This window comes from Benincasa hispida, chromosome 9, assembly GCF_009727055.1.
Source record: "Benincasa hispida cultivar B227 chromosome 9, ASM972705v1, whole genome shotgun sequence".
In the NCBI taxonomy this organism is placed as follows: Eukaryota; Viridiplantae; Streptophyta; class Magnoliopsida; order Cucurbitales; family Cucurbitaceae; genus Benincasa; species Benincasa hispida.
Window position 1 is genome coordinate 50,624,028 of NC_052357.1, and position 16,966 is coordinate 50,640,993.

Genomic DNA, 16,966 nt, shown 5'->3' on the forward strand with positions numbered 1-16,966 from the left:
ATTTGTAACTGCTTCACTGTTGTCACAATAGAGAGTGACAGGCAGGTGCATATTAGGAACTACTTCCAAATCTGTCAGGAACTTTCTGAGCCATACTACTTCTTTTGCTGCTTCACTTGCAGCTACATACTCAGTTTTCATTGTGGAGTTCGCAATACAACTCTGCTTGATCTTCTCCACACTACTACTTCTCCGTTAAGAGTGAATACTGACCTCGAAGTTGATTTCCTTGAATCATTATCAATCTGAAAGTCAGAATCAGTGTATTCAGTAAGGATCAGATCCTTAGCACCATACACGAGCATATAATCTCTCATTCTCTGCAGATACTTGAGAATGTTTTTAACAACAGTCCAATGGTCATGACCAGGATTGGACTGAAATCTGCTGACAATTCCTACGACATAGCATATATCGGGACAAGTACATAGCATTGCATACATCAAACTCCCAACTGCAGATGCATATGGAATTTGATTCATCTTCTCAACCTCTTGATGTTTCTTAGGACTCTGTTCCTTAGACAGGTGAATTCCATGCCTGAAAGGTAAAAATTCTTTCTTGAAATTTTGCATTTTATATCTAGATAACATCTTGTTTATATAAGATGCTTGAGATAATGCCAATGTTCTGTTCTTGCGATTCTGAACTATTTGGATTCCAAGAACATACTGTGCTTCTCCCAAATCTTTCATTTGGAATTGTGAAGCCAACCATCTTTTAACGTCAGCTAGATATTTTACCTTATTCCCAATGAGTAGAATATCGTCAACATACAACACCAGAAAAGCGACAGATTTGTTGACGATTTTCTTGTATACACAGGGTTTATCAACATTTTGTTCAAAGTCATATGAATTGATTGCAGTGTCAAATCTTATATTCCCGGATCTAGAAGCTAGTTTTAATCCATAAATGGATCGATTAAGCTTACAAAGCTTTCGCTTTTGACCCTTCTGTATGAACCCTTCTGGTTGAGACATATAGATACTCTCTTCAAGATAGCCATTCAGAAAAGCTATCTTTGTTGAATTTTATGTCCTAAAACTCGTATTTGTAAATTGATAAACATATTCTATTTTGTTTTTGATAAAATTGTTATTGAAATTGTAATCTTGAATCCAATAAATTAAGGTCCTGAGGCTATTTAATGTAGACTTGAACTTTATGTGATGACATAAAACATGGATGAAGTTTGAGTACATAGCCTAAAATAGTCTATAGTATAGGGATAAGGTTGGACGCCTTGTTCTAGAGACACTATGGATGCGACCTACTTTGTAGTTAGTACAAACGATGTGATCCTGAATTGTTCATATAGAGATATGTGAGTAGGGGCATCCAATGCAATGAGTTTGTATAAGATTGGACCATGACTTAGTCACTTTTGCTTTATAACATCGTTTACTCTATAAAATTAACTAATTCAAATTTGATGACCTAGGTAACTCGATCTCAATCCTAAGCTAACTATGAACTGATGTTTATTCGAGACTATCCTTAGATCTGCATGGGTGAGAGCAGCTCAATAGTGCTGGCTCAATAAGCTTCCCATTTCAGGGGTAAGACCAGGTAAATAGTTGGGGACATAGGGTGCAAGACGGACTTCACTTTTACCCGTCTTTAAGGATAGTAGATAGGTTGTTCTCTTAAGTGCTGACTTCAGAATTAGAACAAGGGGCCCCACCCTCTCACTAGGCTGAGAGGAACTGGATTTATTGGTTGGACCACAAATCAATTGTTCTTTAGAGGTTCAATGGGATTGAAGGAACAAGAAGTGTTCTCGGGAGTAAAACGGTATTTTGACCCAGCCAAGACCGCGAACAACCTGTGAAAGATTGACTTACTGGTTATGGTTATATCAGATGGACAGAAACATATCTACAGTGAAAAGAGTGCAACTACGAGACTTTAGTGGAATGACCCGTTAGTTAAAAAATATTGATTAATTAGGTTAAAGAGTTTTATCGGTTAATCTCAGATTGTTGGAGCCCATGATCTATAGGTCCATTAGGTTCCCCTGCTAGCTCATATGGATTAAACTTAGAACAATATGTTGGATTAATTTGAATTGTTTGAATTAGGAAAACGGATTAAAATCGATAAGTATATGCGATATCGCCATCGGTTTATTATGTATTCAAATGTGATTTGAATTTTTAAAATATGAATGCGGATTCATGTTGGGAGGTCAAAATTAGTCAATAGGGTCAAAACTATATAAAGTCAAAGGGTTTACTTTTTCACTAGGGAAAGTCAAAGTTTGATTTTGACCAAATGGAAAAAGACCATTTTGCCCTTGAATAGAGTTAGTGGAATTATCCAACATTTTTGTTGGATAATGCCACTAACTTAAGTAGACTATGTGTAAACATCATAGCCCAATTTGGTTTAGTGCTTTGTGAGGTGTTGATCTTTGGTGAGTTTTCACATGCATTAGATGCATGTAATAATTTTATAAAAAGAATTTTTCTTTTGAAATAAACTTCTTTTTTTCTCCTTTAAGCAAGTTGATTTTTTAGAACTTTGGTTTCCAAAATTCTCACAAAAAATTCCCTTTATCACACATTAACCTTGAACCTCCCTTTATTCTTTTTTCATTCCTTCATTCATCGGGTCCCATAACCCGGTTCTGAGTCCAGAGAATAGCAGGTAAACTCTAGTCGTGGTTCGGAAGAGTTCGAGTCGAGATTCAGCGAGGAAAAGTTTTTTTTGGAAGCTACAAAGGTTGTACTCTACTCACTTTTAATTTACTGTTTTTCCTATATTTGCATGTTTTTTTCCTTTTAATTAGAAGCAATTAGAGTGTAATTAGATCCTTATTCCGCTGCGTATGTCTCGTGTTCCATCAATCTTGACATCCATTCTTCATATTTCATAGTCATAAAATGTGGCTATGGATAAGAGTATTCTAATAGACTTTATCATGGCAACTGGAGAGAAGGTTTCTTCAAAATCTAACCCCTCTCTTTAGGTAAACCCTTTTGTCACTACTCTCTGAATCCTGTTGGAACCGCACAGTGACAGTTGTCGGGCTCATGTTCAAGCCAATTTCCACTCACCCAGAACCAACCATTTTGCTATTTCTTTATGGAGATAGATTCACTATGACCCTAGATCTAAAACTCAAATAATAAAAGATTTTACCAAAAGAAGGAATACTACTCAACATGTGGAAAGACATAAATGCAGAAGCAAATAAGAGGGAATCATCCTTAACCTTCTATTTTGGTAACAGATTCTTGTGTTAAAACAAAGTTCCATATCAATCACCTACATAAGCTATCTTTCCATCTAACACATATTGTCCTAAAGTTCTACATGAGAATGAGGTATTCTTCTTTTACACCAAAACAAATACCTTGTAACCCCTTTTATCAAGCCTTCAAACCATACTTAACTAGGAGTTTTGAACACATTAAATTTATTTCTCTTTCCAAAAGAGTAAACTTTCTTGGATACTTTTCTCTCATTCACACTTATCTCTAATAAAACCACTAAATTCAAGACACATCCCTTTTTTTTTCCACTTTCCATGTGGAACATAATCTTTTTACTAAATTATATTTTACTTAACTCCTCCATAGATCTTATCTCTCTCACTAAGAATTTCCATCTTGTAGAATTCCTCTTTGCCAATTTGCATACGTTTAAACTCCAAAAGACTTTTGTTTCTTCAAATCTATCTAACTTGGATCTCCTTAACACAATAAGGCTCTAGGTTTAGTCTAGGTATACTAAAATAATCCTTCAACCTAAAAAAATAACACCTTGCTTTAACCCCTTTAAGTCCAAGGTCATGTCTAACTATTTTAGCTTCCTTTAATAACATCTACCTAGCTAGATATTCCAAAAGAATTCTTTATATCATTACACATACTTTACCTAGTTCATCAAGTCGTAGTATTACCCAAATGATTTTCACTTATGAATCCTTTCTAAAATTCTTCTCGAAATGTTGGGTTTTTAATATCTCAAAACCTTTAATAAATCTATAGACTCTTCTTCTTTTCCTCTTTATTCATAAAACAACTTTTAACCTTATACTTGAGCACTGGCCTGTGTATTTATACTACCACCGATTGCACTATACAACACAAAACATAACACTAGTCCTTGATCAATTCTTGTCTCGACAATTTTATTCATTGGCTTAAACATTTAAATACCTTCATTCCTAAATTGTCATAACTTTACATAGTTTCATCAACCTTTAACATTTCTAAACTGAGGTATATATTGATTCGTTTCTAACATAATTTCCATGAAATTAACTAGTGCCAAGTGACCTCATAATTTACTCTATTTTATTTTTCTCCTTTTGTAGTGTCGTACCTGATAATCCTCTTATAATAACTTCTAATGAGTCACTGACCTAACATTAGAACATAACTGGTGCATTTAAGCTAAACAAATATTTTAATGCACAACTATCATAAAACTTGTAATTGATAAGACGTACCTGGTAATGAAGAGGAATTCGTTCATGGGCCATAGGGACAATCAAGACTTACATAGTAAGTCAGTCTACAGAACCCAAAACATGGGCTCTGATACCAACTGTAATGACCCAACCCCCTAAGACTTAAGTTAGGCCGTTACTAAATACATGCATGTATGGAACTCAAAACAACACTTTGTTATGGCGAATAAATGCTAATTAAATAGGGTAAGTTCAAAAGACTTTCATTAAATTCAAATATTAAAACAATAGTAGGATACCTAGAAATCATAAAGGATAGTAAATAAGTCCGAAAAACAATTCTTAAAAGTAAGTTTTAAACATCAACACTAAAAGTTAAGAGAAACATGAGAAGAACTCTAAATTTCATGATGCGGAAGCATAAAAACTAGTCCCAGTGGCTCGATCACAAATTCCACTTGTCCATCGCCGTTGCATCTCTACCCTTACCTAAAACAACAACACGAGAAAGAATGAGTATAAAATACTCAGTGAGAAACCCCACTACTGGGGTCAGGCTGGGCATCTATGTCCTCTAGATACCCACCTCTGGCGAAACATATAAACTGCTATAGTCCTCATGGGACACATATACATAGGAAACAAGAAGAATACTGAGTCCTATCCTATTGTAGTTAAGTATGCCCACTACCTCTGGTGAATCTCGAAGGAGACACAAACTGGTGAATCCCCAAGGAAACACAAATTGGTGAATCCCAAAGGAAACACAAACTGGTGAATCCCGAAGGAAACACAAAATCTAATGGGCATCTAACTAATTAGTAAGGACACTTGTACAGTCTCAACATCATAATTATCACTATATGAATCTATGACATATATATATACCTCAACATCATGGCTCTACAACATACACATATACCTCAACATCATCCGACCAAATACATCCATATAGAATCACATACCATCTCATACTAGCATTCAAGTGTCTATGTGCACAAATAAATATTTTAGATCTCGTGCCATAACATACTTTGGTCATATCAGTCTATCATGCTATCATTCTGCCATAACATTCATTTATCATGCTAGCATACATCTAATGCTTGGCCCATGGGCAGTTCCAGTAGTAAGATTACTTACCTTGGTATTAGGTCGAACCAAAAAGATTAAATCTTTGTGAAATTCTTGAATCCTTAATCAAGCCTAAACATAAACCAAACTTTAAAATTAATAGTTAAGGCCAAATTCCAAACACCCAAATGTTACAAAATATTTCCAGATAACCTTACCTAAGGTGTGGTCTAATTCGAATTCACCTTTCAAACCTCCAATTTTAAACCCAAATAATTAGCAAACCAAACTCTTCTTCATCTTGAATGAAATTCTTGAATCAACCCTCTAATCATAATTTGAAATTAGGCTTATATGATTAAAGCTTGAATCAAATCCATACTTCACTATCAATGTCTCAAATAAATTATCCATTAGCTTCGTAAAAAAAATCACTTCCAAATGACTTTACCAAAATTTCTCAACAACCAAAATTAATCCACAAGAGGGTCATCAAAGCATAAAACTTACCAAAACTCACTAAAACAAACTCCAACTTCACTGAACAATACCTCAATACCTTCACAAACTTGAATCCAAAGTTGAAACACAATGGGTATCAACCAATTAATGCCAAAAGTAGATGAATATTCAAGAATCAACCGAAAACAAACCCAGATGGCAGAAATCTTACCCAAATCGATAGATCCAGTGACGGAAAAAGCGAACGACGCTTGAGCAGTGGTGGACGGAGGTCATGAAGAAGAAACTGACGCGGCGGCTTTGGGCGGCGTCGGACAGGCTCATGAACGTGAGGAAGAAAAGGGGGTGGGGTTTGACTTTTTATAAAAAAAAAATAATAATAATAATACTAATAATAATAATAATAAAACAAAAAAGGAAATAAATATAATTACATTTAATTCCTTTCCGTTTTATACTATTAAATTCCTTTTCGTTTCAAAAGAAAATTAATTCCTGCCATTAATTTCCAATTTGAATAATTTTACGCCAACAATTAAATTTTCGCACTTACACTTGAAGTCCAAAATTCCAAAAATGCCCTCCAACTAATAACAATTATTTACATTCCAAATAATAAAGTTATTGAAATTACATTATTGCTAAAAAATATGCGGGGTGTTACAACTTCACCCAGGGGAGGATCGCCTATGTTCTCATTAGGATGAGGAACTCTCAAGTGCACATATTCGAGAATGTCATACTCATATCTTAAAAGCTCGAGTTGAGCCTTGATCACCAAGGATGGCAAAGCCGTGAATTGTGCTTCAGTTTCAATCTAAAATTCTTCATAAGCAAAATTATCTTCATTATAAGTGAGGTCAGATGAGTTATCGTGTGAAGAGAAGTCATCGTCATTAGAAGATAGTGTATTGGAACTATCCTCCCTATCTATGTAAAGGGGGAAAAAAAAAGAAAGCTCGAGGAAGGAGAAAATTTACCTTTAGAAGAAGGAGGAAAATGTAGAAGAATGATGTGCTAAAAGAGTAAAGGGGGATGACAATTTAGGGGCTCGGCTTCATTGTCGAGCTTGAAAAGATAGGTTGAAGGGACGAAACAAGGCATGACAACTAAAGTTGAAGTTGTCAAATGAGGGGACTATGTTGAAATTTGGAAGTTGAACCTAACATGACTAAAGGAGAAAAAGACAAGATAGGAAGAAACTAGGCTCAGCAGTCAAGGTTGATTGGACAGGACATAGTAAATAAGATTGACAAGGAGTGGCAATTAAAGATGACGTGACCATATGTCAGCAGGTTGGACTACCCAAAAATAGGGTGAGGCTCGACTCGACAATCGACCAACATGACAAGATAGGGCAAAATGATTTAACATTGAGCAACGACCAAAGGTGAGGTAATCAAGTGTCAGTTGAGTAGAAAAATTGGAATCTTAAAAATTGCATTAAGCCTGTTCGAGAAGAAAGAAAGAAGATTCTTAGGATGCTATGACCAAGGCCAAGCAAACCAAAAAAATGTCATAATAGGAAGGACGAGAAGTCGAAGCTACAACAGGAGAGTACTATAAGATGTTGAAGTCTGCTAATGAAAGTAGGCAGGTTAACTCCACTTAAGTGTATGAAGAAGAAAATAAGGGAGCCAGTAAGATACAATGATGATCTAGTCAACACTCACACTGAGGCTTGTCTCCAAGGGTTTAATCCTAAGGAGACAACAACCATTATAGTACACACCTATGCTCTCTGAAAAAAAAAAAAAAAAAAGATGATTACGGTGTAAATATGTCGCTTAACGCTCCATAATTGTGGTGGATGCATGCCAGGGGCTCAATCGTACATTTTTGGAGAAAAGGGGTTTCAATCGAACACTCCATGCAGGGCGAAAGAGTTCAAGGCAATCTTGGAAGACCAAATTCATTATGACTAAATCAAGCTGGTCAAAGAATGATATGTCATTAAAAAAAATAGAGCAAGAGATCAAATCAGAAGGCAACAAAAGAGAAATACTCCCAAGTTTACATCTCAAAGGTATGATCGAAACTCGATTTTAAACTTAGGAGCGAGGGCTCATGTTATAGGTAAAATTGGATAGCATGCGAAAAAATCAAAATTAAATGTAGAAGGAAAAAGGAAAAGGAAAGTGATATGGGTTCAACCCAAGCCAAGATTGAGCCCAAGGAAATAACCTTATTTCCTTGGGGGATTTGGTAGGAGCAATTCGAATAGTGAAAAGCTGAATTGAAGAAGACTATAGATAAGGGCGAAGAGTATAAGGAAGAGGTAACTTAGAAGTTCTAATTTCTTCTACTCATCTAATTCTGTTACGGACTTAGATATTGGAGCTATTTTTCTTTGTTTTACAGGTCCTCTCTTCCCTGAATTACAAATTCATAGTTGTTGTCACGTGAAGGACAGGTACATCTATTCTTGACCAAAATTTGGCATCAACATTTCTCATTCTTGTTGTTTGCTTGATTGTTTTTCTTAAAACGAGAATCAAATTGTTTTTAGTTTAAATCTTCGATTGTGGTGGAAGTGATGGTGCAGTTGCTTAATCTAGATTTTAGTTTGAATCTTTGGTCGTGGAATGTTAAATGAGCAAAAAGTTCAATTTTATACTTCTGTGATATGAAAATTTTTGTGCATCAAGATGAGATTAAAATATAAAATTCCATATGTTTTAAGTGACCCTGTGCATTCTAATTCAATGTTTTTGAGTTGTTATCGATGGTTAATTAAAACAAAGGTTAGCATATAAATATAGGGTTTCTAAACTCTAAATTTGCAGGATGAAAAAGAACAGATTTTGAAAATTAAGATATGTCTTGAATTCAATCTTTTTTTCATTCCTTACCTGATTTGCATCTTTATCTTAATTTTTAGTCAAATTTAAAAAATAAATAAATAAATAAAATTTTAAAATCTAATTTTTTAGTTTTCAAAATTTGGTTTGACTTTTTAACCATTGGTAAAATGTAGATAACAAAACAAGAAATTTGGAGGTAGAAGTAGTATCTATGGAGTTAATTTTCAAAAACTAAAAACTAAAAATAAAAAAATAAATAGTTATCAGACTTAATTATTCATGTAATTTATGATTTAAATTACTTGATGGTTGCATAAAAGTATGTCATTTAGTTTTAAATTCCACCATAGGTATGTTGATAAATTTTCTACTGTAATTGTCATGTTTAGAATAATATATCATTTATCTAAGATTCTCTCGTAACGAATATTATCTTTTTTATATGTTAATATTCTCTCCCTTATCCTTTATCGGTTAAGATTCTCTTCCAAGAATGTTATCTTTTATCTTTAAATATGATTAGAATAAATATCTAGGGTTATCTTTAATGGAAAATTTTTAAGTATAGAAAAATGTCAAACTATTTATAGAAATAATAATAAAAAAAAAACATTGATAAACATTAATAAGCTTCTATCAGCGTCTATCAATAATAGACTTTTATAAACTTCTATCATAGATAGATACTGATAGACTTCTATAGACTTAAGCCTCTATCGGTTTCCATCAAAGAAGATTAAAATTTTGCTATTTTGTGTAAATAATTTTCTATATTTTTCTATTTTTGAAAATTCCACATCTTTAATTTTGTTTTGATAAGATTTTAGATATTAAAAATTATCTTTGAAGTGAATTAGTTTTCATAAAGCTTAATAATTCACTTGGAAATTATCGATGTATTAGCTAACTATTAATGATTTTTTTTAAAAAAATAACTATAAGGAAACTTTGTCTAAGAGATTGTTTAGTTTAACTTTTCAAGTATTTAATTTTGAAAACAAATCATTTTGGAAAAAATTAAAAGCTCTGATAGTTACTCAAAATAGCTTTTGAAACATATATTTTAAATAGTTTTTATACAAAGAATTTAATCAAAAAATGACTTTTCTGAAAAACATTTTTTTCTTTAGTCAAGCTAAACATGCTCTAAGTATTGTTACGATTAGGCTAAGGTATTTAAACTTATCGGGAACACCTCTACTTGAGAATTAACATGGAAGTTGAATTAGTCAATTTTTTGTTTGTTGTGCTAATATTGAAATTTATTTGATTGTCAAATATTTAAATTATTCTCATGTAAATAAATTTATATACTTTTGAAATTTATATAGTGATTATATATATTTGATTAAGTTCTCTCATGGTAACGTTTGAAAGTTATGGCATAATAATTCATTAATCTTTCTAAAGTTAATTTTGATTGAATGCATCTAAAATTGCATAAATTAATTAGTGGTCATTTTTTAATAAGATGCACATAAAGTTGCATTATTTTTGTCTAGTTTTATTAGGTGCACATGCAGTTAGCACATATTTTAAATCAATAAATACTTATAAATTAATAAACATACGATACTTTCATATATCTAACGTACTTTTCATATATCAAACATGCTCTGCTCTAGCATTAGCAATTTGAGAGAGAAATTTTCAAATATTTTGATCAACATTTACGATATCTTTTAAGATTGATTTGAACATTAAGCATATGATTTTATAAAATTTGATTAATTTCAACCAAATAATTTAATATCATTTCTTGAAGTGAATATTATAATATTTTAAAATTGTGGTCGAAATCATGTTAATAGAGGAGGACGTAATTATTTCATTAAAATCATACATATTCATTGAAAAAAATCTTTTTCAAATGTGATGCAAAAGAGGTAACAATCTTATGCTTATCGTACATTAACAATCTTTGTGAAAATAAAAATGAGAACGGTGTGTGAAAGTAAACTTTGTTTATTTATTTGAACCTTATGGAGAGAGAACTATTTCTTTTAACCCTACGTATGGTATTATTAATTGGATGTTATAAGTTTTTAGAATCTCATGAATAGATGATATGATATCTTTGAATTTTTACAAATTCTTTTGAATCTCCTAAAGAGAATATGAATGATAAATATTTATACTTTGCAGATGGTGCAAGTATGAAAATTATACTTAAAACTAGAAAATATAGTTTCAAAATTTATAATGCTAGAAGCAAAAGTTAATATTGTTTCAAGTTCCATAGAATTTTTTGAAAATATTGTTTTGTCTTGAGGAGCAAAGTTTACAAACGATACACTTTTATTTCCTACAAAATCAAAGAGAAGTCTAATAAATTTTAAAGGTATACGTTATAATACAATATGAGTAATATATGGTATCTATATATTATATATGTTATCTCATACGAAAAATGTACATAGAAAAGTTGTTTGATTTTCCTTATAAATTGTATTGCATATATTCGTGTAATTGAAACATATGCAATAATGAAATTGAAGTTCATTGATCCAATTATATTTACCGTTTTGGCATTATGAGTAATTTCGGGTCAATAGTGATGGAAACAATTATCGAAAAAACACATAGACATCCATTGAAGAATGGCTAGAAGATTCTTCAATCTAATAAATTGTCATGTGTTGCTTTCTCTGGGAAAAATTAATTACTAGACCTTTGCTAATAAAAATTGGAATTGAATCTCTCCTATTTTTAGAGCGAACCCATGGTTGTATATTTGGATTTGTTAAATTATGAAGTGAATATTTAAATATTTTATGGTCTTGGTTGACACATCCAGTAGATAGTCACATATATGCTTATAATCAATTCAAAACCTTGCATTTTTTAAATTAATTGTTCAAATAGTTAAGATAAGAGCACAATTCATGATTTCAAAGCTAAAAGGGTATAATATATATATATATATATATATTATATATATATATATTATATATTGTTAGTGAATTTACATCCTATACCTTTGCTGATTATTTGATATTGTTAATTAAAGATTTACATTTTCTCCGTGGGAACGAAATTTCTTAGGAGGGAGGAGGAATCCCCATTTAGATGGAGAATGAAAGACTAGAGGGGGAATAGGAAAAAAATCTCCACGAGATAAATGTCGACATGAAAAGAGAATCCATGTTCCCGGTTCCCCACCTGATTTATTATTATTATTTTTTAAAAGGTTATATATACATACACATCACATAAATATGTGTATATCTTTAAATCACTTTAAGCCTTTATATATGGATAGAGATGTTGTATGAGTAATTTGATATGTTTGTGACATTTTACGGAACTTATTGATAATTAAATAATTAAATATTAAATTTTAGTATATCTCATTTACTACATTTTAAAATTGTCAAAGTGAATATAATTCAATTGACATAGGTGTGTTAATAACAATGAGATCCGTGATTGAATTAAAAAAAAAAAGAAAAGGTATTTAAGAATTTTTATGAAGAACTATCTAAGTAGCTACCTAATTGAAACATTTTCTTAAAGAATCATTTTATTGACTTTTTTTCTAAAAAGAAATTAAACGGAAAATAATTTAAGATTGGAGCAAAATTAAATATGATTGACAATAATGGCCAGTTACCAATTAATTTAGTTTTTAGTTATTTATTAGGTTTGAGCATAGAATTAAGATCGAATAAAACCGTCATAATTTGACTTCTTATCCACACCCACAGTTTTTAGTTTTCTTGAATTTCATCATGGGATTTAGTAAATTAAACAATTAGCTTCCATTATATAAAAGAGAAATTCTTACTAATGGAAAAAAATATGAAACTATTTATACACATAGCAAAAAAAATATATATTATATATATATATATATATATAATATTTGGAGTATTAAACTAATGAATGATTATTTAATTATATTTGTTTCATGTCGCCCTAAGCCCTTGCCTTTCGAGCAACTAAGTCCTCGGCGGAGAACAAAAGGCCTTACCAATCACCAATTTGTAGGTACGGATTGAGGCGTTCTGTAGAGAAAATCAGCCGAATTTCTTGTTGGACAGAAGATGGGTTTTGAAATGGCGGAGAAATTCTGTTCCTAATTTGACGAATTCACTTTTCTCAATCGAAAAAAACCTAACAAACTCCTCTTCTTGGCAAATCATCATCATCATCATCTTCGACTGGACGGATTGGTAATTGATTGTTGTTTCTAAGAGGTTAGCTTTTACTTGGGTTGCTTGGTCGATTCTCGTTCAGATCCGTTCGACTTCATAACTGTTGCTTTATACTATTGAAGTAGAGTTCAGGAATTCTTGTGGAATCGGATTTGGGAGGACATGTTTTCGCAGGAACTCCCTCCATTTGAACGTAACTTTTGATTTTCTTGAGTGTTGGATTGTGTCTTCTGAGGGTTTCGGGGTATCTCCCCTCTTTTAACAGAGAGATTCTTTTGTTGTTGTTGATTTCTTCAGCAAAACGAAGATTGGGATTCTTTGATCCTTTGTAGTGGATTCAGACAATTATACCGATACCTAATTGCCTCTGATTTTTTTTTTTTTTCGAAATTATGCATCCCCGTCAACGTAATACGGGAAATGGGTTTAGGTCTAGTTCCATGGGAGTGGGATTAGCTTCTTCTCGAATCTCTCCTGAGGGATCGGTTAGGGGCCATGGAGGCGGATATGGGAATGATTATAGGAACTTCAATCACCCGAGTGGCTTTGGGCGTGGTCAGGGATACCCCAAATCATATCAATCAGCTCAACCACTGCCTCCTCCGCGAAGAGGTGGAGGTTCTGTTGACATTTTTATGGAAGCAGGTCGTCTTGCAGCTGAATATTTGGTTTCTCAAGGTTTGCTCCCATCTAGTGTTTTATCTGGTAAATGGCAAGGTGGAAGTTTGAGGAGGGAGTCTTCTGAATTTCAGGAATTAGGTCCATTTCGCGAAGAAGGACGAACATCTACTACTGCCCCTCCCCATTCAGGACATGTTGGACCTGATTCTGGGTCAGGTAGGAGGCATCCAAATGATGAGTATAGTTCAGCACCCTCACGAAATCATTTGAGAGGACGAAGAAGATCCACATCTTTCCGAAGTAGTGGTTCTGATTGGAGTGGCCAGGATTACAGTAGGAGTAATAATTACAATGATAGAGCTAGAGCTTCTCCAGGTACAGAGGCTTATGATGATACTGATAATCTTTATGTTTATGGTAATCAACAGCAAACTGGTGAAGAAGGTGGTACTGAATTGCAAGATCTCAAACCTTCCAAGTTAGAACGAAAAGTTGATACGCCTGAGGATTCAGGACCTGAACTGGTTAAGTACCCTTTGCCTGATGATGCAGGCTCAAAGGCAAGTACTTCTGCTGTTGGGAAAGATCTTCCATCTGAGTCAAAACTTGCTAAAGATTCTGATGATTTAAGTAACATAGATTCAGGGTCTGAGGAGGTGAAAAATAGTACCAATATCAATGAAACTGAGAAACACTGTGTGGCGGAGAAACTATCTGTCCAGAATGAAGCTGATGATGGAGATCCCTTGGTGAAGCATGAGACTGATCTACTAGCATTCTGCAGATTTACTAAGTTCCCCACCAAAACTCGCTCCGCATTGGCATACAAGGTTTCCAAGGCAGATCCTGTTACAACTGTGTCAGAACAACCTGTTGTCAACACTAACATAGAATCTGAAATTTCACTTGACAGTAACCCTTCTAGTTGCACATTATCTGGTGCTGTATCAGCTAAAAAACATGATGTCGAGAATATAAACTCTGAAAGATCTAAACCAGAAGCTGTTGAAAAAACTGGTACAATGGAGGAGCTATATCCTAGATTTGGTGAGAAGGCTAGCTCTTTGACGTCTCAATCTTTCCAGCATGGACCATTTTGGAATGAGAGCAAGGAAGAATCTTGCCAAAGCCCTGCCGTAATTGGAAGGAGTGATATGTTTGAGGAAAGGAGTCAAAAGCGATCTTTGGATGAGAGTGATGTGGCGGAGGGGAACAAAAAACCAAGAGAATGGATTCCGTTGATGACTTCTAAGGAAGATGAATCCTTTGACCTTCTGAAGTTTGATAAAACGAAAGTTAGTTCTGAGGAAAGCAAACAAGCATGTGATAATGAAGTTATTGTAGCAGACTGTGTGAACTCAGTGGATGGTTTTCATTTCATAAAAGGCGGGGGTGAGCAATGTGTTGATTATGCACAAGAAAAACAGCTCTTTCCGAATTCATTTAAGATCTGTGACCTTAACCTTATGGAGGCTTCTGATATACATGATAATCATGAAAATAATCCCCTTCTCATCTTCCCATCTATTTCTGAAACAAAAAGAGAAAGAGCACCTCTTGATATCGACTTGTCTATAAGCAATGCTACTGAATTTGGTCGAGATAGTGTGGTGACTGGCGGTAAAGAGATTGAAATTATTGATTTGGAAGATGATTCTACTGCCGAAGTAGACAAGACCTTCCATAATCCAGAGAGAAAGTAAGTTACCTCATATTTTTATCAAATGCTATTTTGGTTTTACATTTTCCTAAATATGCTGATAATTATACCTCACCTCACCCACCTTTTGTTAGAATTCTCTCTTTTTGAGAGGTTCTTAAATTGTAGACAAACTTTGTGGTAACTATATTTCTACAATATTCAGGTGTGAAACTGTATTTACTGGATTGGATGGCTTTCCCAACAATCCACAAAATAGTGGAGATATGCCTGATGTTCAAGATGGCTATGGACTTATGATTTCAGAGTTGCTTGGAGCAGAATTCCCCAACTGTGCTTCTGTACAAGGAGACATTAATTCAATGCACAATGAAATGCCTCTTTCCAATGGAGAAGTACTTCCTTGCTCATATCCAACTTCGTCATTTATTGAAGATTCTTCTTTTTGATACTTTGGCTGGCTTCTTAAAGATTATATTGTTGTGAGGTTCTTACTTCGTTAAATGTTAATATTATATATCTTTTAGGAGTGCCCAAGTCTCAGTGCCCATCACAATTTACTTCCATTTCCACCCTTTTCTGTGTCTTTAGTGATTTAGAACTATATGAATTCATAGGGATTCCTTCCTGACCTTGGCATAGGTTTAATGATCTTTCATTTGCTTATTATTTCAGGAAGCTCTGGCGGATGATGATCTAATTTACATGTCCCTGGGGGAAATTCCATTGAGTATGCCAGAATTTTAATTTCTTTTGTCCATCAATATAGTTATGTGATCAATCTACCAAAGATGCTTGGACGCCCTTGAATAAGTTTAACTTAATGTGATAGTAGGAGTTGTGTATTATGAAAAAGGGAAGATATGCAATTGTTTCCCCATAGATTTCGAAGGTCTAAATTGTATGTTGGGAAAGGAAATAGGTGAAATATTGTAAGACAGAATGATAGCTCGTGGTCTGTATTAGCCAGTTCTCTTTACTTTCTTCATTTGCTTGCTACTTAATTAATTCTTGCCCTCTTTACATCCCTGTATATCTATGTATTTTTCTTGTATCAATCAGCTTTCAGTCAATGAGGAAACAATTTCTAAGAGCAGAGGGAAGCCAAATACATAAGTTTTTGCTTGTGAATTAAATCAAACTTTATAACCTGGAGCTTGAGGAGAAGACGTCCTTTTGTCTAGTATCAACCAGCTGGAGGCGCCGAACAGTTTAGGGAGTAGGTAATATAGGAACATTCAAATGCTCGGAGCAGACAAGGGTGTAGGTCGTCTGATGAAGATTTTAGACTCTAGAATGAACTCAAGGTCAGTATCCAGCTGCCTGCACAAATTGCATCACTCTGTTGTTGCTGAGTTGTTGACAATGTTGTTCAATATTCCTTTGTTTTCCAGTTTTTTATGCATATCTTACTCTTGTTTAAGTTGATGCTGTGAGCAAAGGAAACCTTGATCTTTTCCTTATTTCCTGTTCTTTTCAAACCCATGTCTATTTATTACTGTCTTCTTTTTTTTCTACCTTATCATTAGAAAACTTTTTTTTTAAAAAAAAAAAAAAAATTTGGAATTGTAGTTGAATTTTGATAATTAATTTAGAAATATTGTTATTATTATTATTTTTAAACAAATCTTTTAAAATGTGAACTGAAAAAGGAATAAGTATACAACATTTTAAAGGAAAGGTATATCTTTGGTTTGCAAGTTTGATATCGGTGTTTCTTTGGTTTCTAAATATAAAGATTCAACATCTTCATTTATGCGATCCC

The 16,966-nt window shown here is 33.3% G+C and overlaps 1 protein-coding gene across 2 annotated transcripts; it reads left to right on the plus strand.

The window, feature by feature from the left end:
* Positions 1-12,644: 12,644 nt before the first annotated feature.
* LOC120085723 (uncharacterized protein At4g26450) lies at positions 12,645-16,664 on the plus strand. 2 transcript variants are annotated; one of them, XM_039041883.1, is made up of 3 exons: positions 12,645-15,240; positions 15,407-15,683; positions 15,877-16,664. In XM_039041883.1, the coding sequence occupies exons 1-2, from the start codon at positions 13,313-13,315 to the stop codon at positions 15,648-15,650; spliced, it is 2,172 nt and encodes a 723-aa protein (XP_038897811.1). In that variant the 5' UTR covers positions 12,645-13,312; the 3' UTR covers positions 15,651-15,683; positions 15,877-16,664. The 2 variants fall into 2 exon arrangements, with proteins under 2 accessions (XP_038897811.1, XP_038897810.1); XM_039041882.1 differs by having other exon boundaries at positions 12,646-15,240; positions 15,407-15,596.
* The last annotated feature ends 302 nt before the right edge of the window (positions 16,665-16,966 follow it).